Below are 4,474 nucleotides of genomic sequence, written 5' to 3'. Positions count from 1 at the left end.
CTTTCCCTAATGCCTTAGCGACAAAATCTTTAATTCCAAAGTAACCCCTAATTCCTTAGTGGATTTAAGATTAGAATTAAGCCTTACCGTACATGAAGTCTCTTGTTAAATTATTGCATTTGCAACTAATTTAATTGGTTTCATGACCTGTATCTATCCCTAGACTATAAATTCATGAATTTCTCACCTCAAGCATCCGTAAAGTCCACTTCCGTTTCAAAATATGAATCGTAGAACATTTTAATGTTGATGAAGCAATAAAAAGCATTAAGCACGAAGATGAGAAAAATAATTCGATAAACTCATTCATATAACTAGAAATCAAATCAGGAAAATAAGGGTTTCATCTTCTTACACTCATCCCTAACAAATAGGGTTTAGTTACTCGTGACAGAGATAAAAAAGATAGAGATTAGAGAAGAATTACAAGAAAGATTCATGAATGATTTTTGATAAAATTGTTCCAATGATGTTAGAAACGGTCGTCTTTGAGTTTCTCTGCTAGGGCACGTCTCCCAACTTCCCAATAGTCAAGAAGATCCTTAGAAAGTGAAAAAACGAGTTTTTAAACATTCTTCTTCTTCTTCTTCTTCTTCTTCTTCTTCTTCTTCTTCTTCTTCTTCTTCTTCTTCTTCTTCTTCTTCTTCTTCTTCTTCTTCTTCTTCTTCTTCTTCTTCTTCTTCTTCTTCTTCTTCTTCTTCTTCTTCTTCTTCTTCTTCTTCTTCTTCTTCTTCTTCTTCTTCTTCTTCTTCTTCTTCTTCTTCTTCTTCTTCTTCTTCTTCTTCTTCTTCTTCTTCTTCTCATTCTATGTGTCCTTCTAGTGAGAAGAGAAATTTCTTCATTAACATCTTCTTGTCCAGTTTCTTCTGGTTCTTCCTTTGTTTGTATTGTGATACTTTCTTGTTTCTTACTCTATCTTGTACGAGTAGGCTTTGCCAAGAGAACGCATTTCATTCACTATTATTGTGAACCTTGAATACATTTCATCAATAGTTTCTCCTTCTTTCATTTTGAATAGTTCCAATTTCCATATGCTAATGTCTATTCTTCTTTCTTTGACATGACTTGTTCCTTAATGATGAGTTTGTAGTGTATCACATACTTCATTAGCAGTTGTGAATTCATCAACTCTTTCACTTTCTTCCCTGCTTAAAGCACACAATAAGAATTGAGCTTTAGAGTTTAGAAGTACCTTAGTTTTATCATCAGATGTCCAGTCTGCTTCTTTCTTCGCAGCAGAGGTTGAATGATTTTGATCAACTCTTGGTATGAAATATTCATCTGTAATAATGCGCCATATTCCTGTATTTTGAGATTTCAAAAAAGTTGCATCTTATTCTTCCATAAGTAATAATTAGCTGCATCTTATTCTTTTAGAAAAAACTTAAAGATTTAACTCAAGAATGATCTTGGTTAAGAAAATAGAAAACGTAGAATGTTCTTGGTTTTTACCAGAAAACAGAGAACGTTCTTGGTTAGCTTAAAATCAAAATTTTAGTTTATGTTTTTTAACTTAAATGATTAACCAGGTTTAATAAATAAGGAGATAAGAGAAAGAATACCACACACAGATGTATCCTGGTTCACCCAACTTGGACTACGTCCAATCCTCACAAATGTGAGATTTTCCACTAAGTGTTCAAAACAAAGAACCTTCTTGGTTTTATAACATCTAGCTCAGATCAACCTTGATCTATTACAAGCTTAATTTCTTTCCACCTAGAAAGAGATTTAATTAGGTCACCTACCAACCTTGATAGGATTTCTTACAATCTACCAAAACTATATTAAACTCTTATAGTCTGAGTTTTACAATAATGATGAGATTGTTTTAATAGAATCTGAGATATCTTAACTCTTGTTTGAGATTCGATTCTTTACAAAGAATTTAGTACAACAATAACAGAGTATTGAAATGTAATCATAACTAATTCTTTCTTGAGAAAGTGGGAATTTCAAGTATGTGAATGTGAATGATTTTATGAGACTTGTTAGCACTTGAACTTCTGCTATTTCCCTGAGCATTGACATTTCTTTTATAGGTGTTTTAGAGCAATTAATAATGGTCAAAAGAGTTGTTGGTAGTATTGTGTCAGTTTTGACCAAAACCAATATATATGAATAAAAATATTCTAGCCTTTTGAATACTTTTGAACTCTGTTGACTGGACTGATTTTTTTGTTCTTGATCAGATTTCTCTTGGTTTTAATGATCCTTTATACTTCAAATATATTTGTTGATGTCTTTGCTTCGATCTGTCAAAACAGCTTGGAGAATGATTATTAACTTATGTAGAACTTTAATGAAAATTATGGAGATTGATAATCAATCTAGTGTTCTAGTCTTGGAACTTTCTAGAGATTGATGATCAATCTGAAGTTTCAGTCTTGATCATTTTGGTTGTCTACCTGATTAATTTGGATGTCTTGTACAATTCAAGATTGTTTAACTCTTTTGACAGTCAAGATGGAGAATGTTCAAACTTGTTTCAATTTACTTGATTCACGATCTTTTCTCTTTGTGATTCAAATGGTTTCTTTGATTAGAATGGATCCTACTTGATCATTGTCAAGTACAGATAACATAAGTGTAAATTCCAAAGACAAAATCTTCTTTGAACTAATGGAGATTGATTGATCTTGAGGCTGTGATGATTAGTCTTGATCCTGGAGAACATTCTCCGTTGTCACATATTTTGTCCAGAATGTTCTCCTTTCTTATTTGTTCAGTTTTTGTATGATTTCTTTGCTTTTCTTGAGTCCTATCCTTGAATTAATCCACTCAAAAGCACATGTAATATTAACATAACATTTAGAAATCATAATTAACGTTCTTAATTAACCTTTGTTTATTTTCATCAAAACTTAAATTGAGAGTTTGTCTTAACAGTTTGGTGGTTGATCAATAAGGTACACAACCACTGAGTCAAGAGCGTTGCAACCTAGATGCCTAGCCCACATTTTCATCAAATTTAAATAATGAGGCATGCTCCTTGGGAATACTTGCTCTAAATCGGGTATTATAGTTTGTCTTGGAAAATGGTAACATAGTAGTAGTATCTGACTTCCATTTATCAAGTGCTGCATATAAAGTGTTGAAATGGGTGAAGGAAAATGTTGGCTATGATGTCAAGACTAAACTCAGTATATAGAAAGATTGTAGTGGACTTAACACTAGAGGATAATGGATATTTTAATTGGTGAAGGAGTGAATGGTACTGCTAAGTTGGTTATTTTTAATGTATGTCTTTTAAGTCAAAAAAGCAAAAACCTAAGTCTTTTACTGTTATATTATAAAAACTAAAGCAGAAGTAAATCTTAAAAGTCAGTTAATTTAATAATCAAATTTGCAAAATAGAAATCCAATCTCTTTGCACCAATCAATTTAATCATTCTTTTGAATTTTGCACCATATTTTTAAAGATTTTATGTTTTATTATAATAAAATAAAATTTAAATCAATATATATATATCTTTTATTGATTTTGATTGATTTTTACTAAATAATTTTTTTTTGGTGGATGTATTAAATTGATTTATATTATTTATAAATTTAAGGAACTAAATTTACCGACCATTATAATTTTAAGAAGCTAAATGCATATTTATTCTTAGAGTAAAATAATAAAGACTAAAACCAAACCATAAAAATCTTATAGAAACAAGTTCAAAACAAAAATAAAATATCATAGACAAAAAAGTAAGTATCTATCAATAATAAAATGTCATCTAAATAAAGCATATAGAAAGAAAAAAATGAATAAGAGTATTTCTTTAGGGAACCAAATAAAAAATTAGAAGCAATAGATAGAAGCACAACACAAGTCTGAAATTGGAGGCGAGTTTTAGCAGAAGGATAAGATAGCGAAAACGGTTGTGTTTGAAAGTGATAACAATAAGTTACAATGTTAGCTTCTTCGCTCTCATTCCTTCATTCTTGTGCATTCCCCTCTTCTTCTTTAACAATTCCAACGCCAAATCCCAATTCCAATTCATCTTTATCTTTTGTCGTTGAAGCCAAATCCACTACCCGAAGAGAAGACCGAACTGCCCGCCATGTCCGTATCAGGAAGAAGGTAACTCTAATTCCTCTTTTCACCGTTCAATTATTCTCTTCTTTGCTATCAATTTCGGTAATAACACAACCCGAATTTTACGAGTTTCTCTCTTTCACTTTATCCACCACTGTAATATGCGAAATTTTAGTTCTTTCTTGCATTACTTGTTTTTAATTATGTGTTCTATTACTTGTTATCCACCACTGATTTTGTTTCTTAGCTTCTGATTTTACTTTAATTTTTATTTATTTGTCAGAGTACTGATTTTGCTGTTTGCCCATTCGATTGTGTTATTTGGCCATTACTAGTTTTCATTAACTCATTTTTCTTTGTTGTTTTCATATTGGCTTTATGACGTATTTGTAAAATTATGAGCTTTTCTGAAGAAGTGTATATATAATATAACTGTTTAATTAA

At 30.8% G+C, this 4,474-nt stretch overlaps 1 protein-coding gene across 1 annotated transcript in view; it reads left to right on the top strand.

Annotated features, from left to right (window-relative positions):
- The first annotated feature begins 3,762 nt into the window (after positions 1–3,762).
- LOC101515372 (large ribosomal subunit protein uL18c-like) overlaps positions 3,763–4,474 on the top strand; it is a 1,883-nt gene continuing 1,171 nt past the window's right edge. The window contains exon 1 of the mRNA XM_004488103.3: positions 3,763–4,075. Coding sequence (XP_004488160.1) covers positions 3,905–4,075 — 171 coding nt within the window. The 5' untranslated portion in view covers positions 3,763–3,904. The remainder of the gene's footprint in view (positions 4,076–4,474) is intronic.

The sequence above is a fragment of the Cicer arietinum genome, chromosome 1 (assembly GCF_000331145.2).
Source record: "Cicer arietinum cultivar CDC Frontier isolate Library 1 chromosome 1, Cicar.CDCFrontier_v2.0, whole genome shotgun sequence".
NCBI classification, from domain to species: domain Eukaryota; kingdom Viridiplantae; phylum Streptophyta; class Magnoliopsida; order Fabales; family Fabaceae; genus Cicer; species Cicer arietinum.
This window is presented reverse-complemented; position numbering and strand designations above follow the sequence as displayed.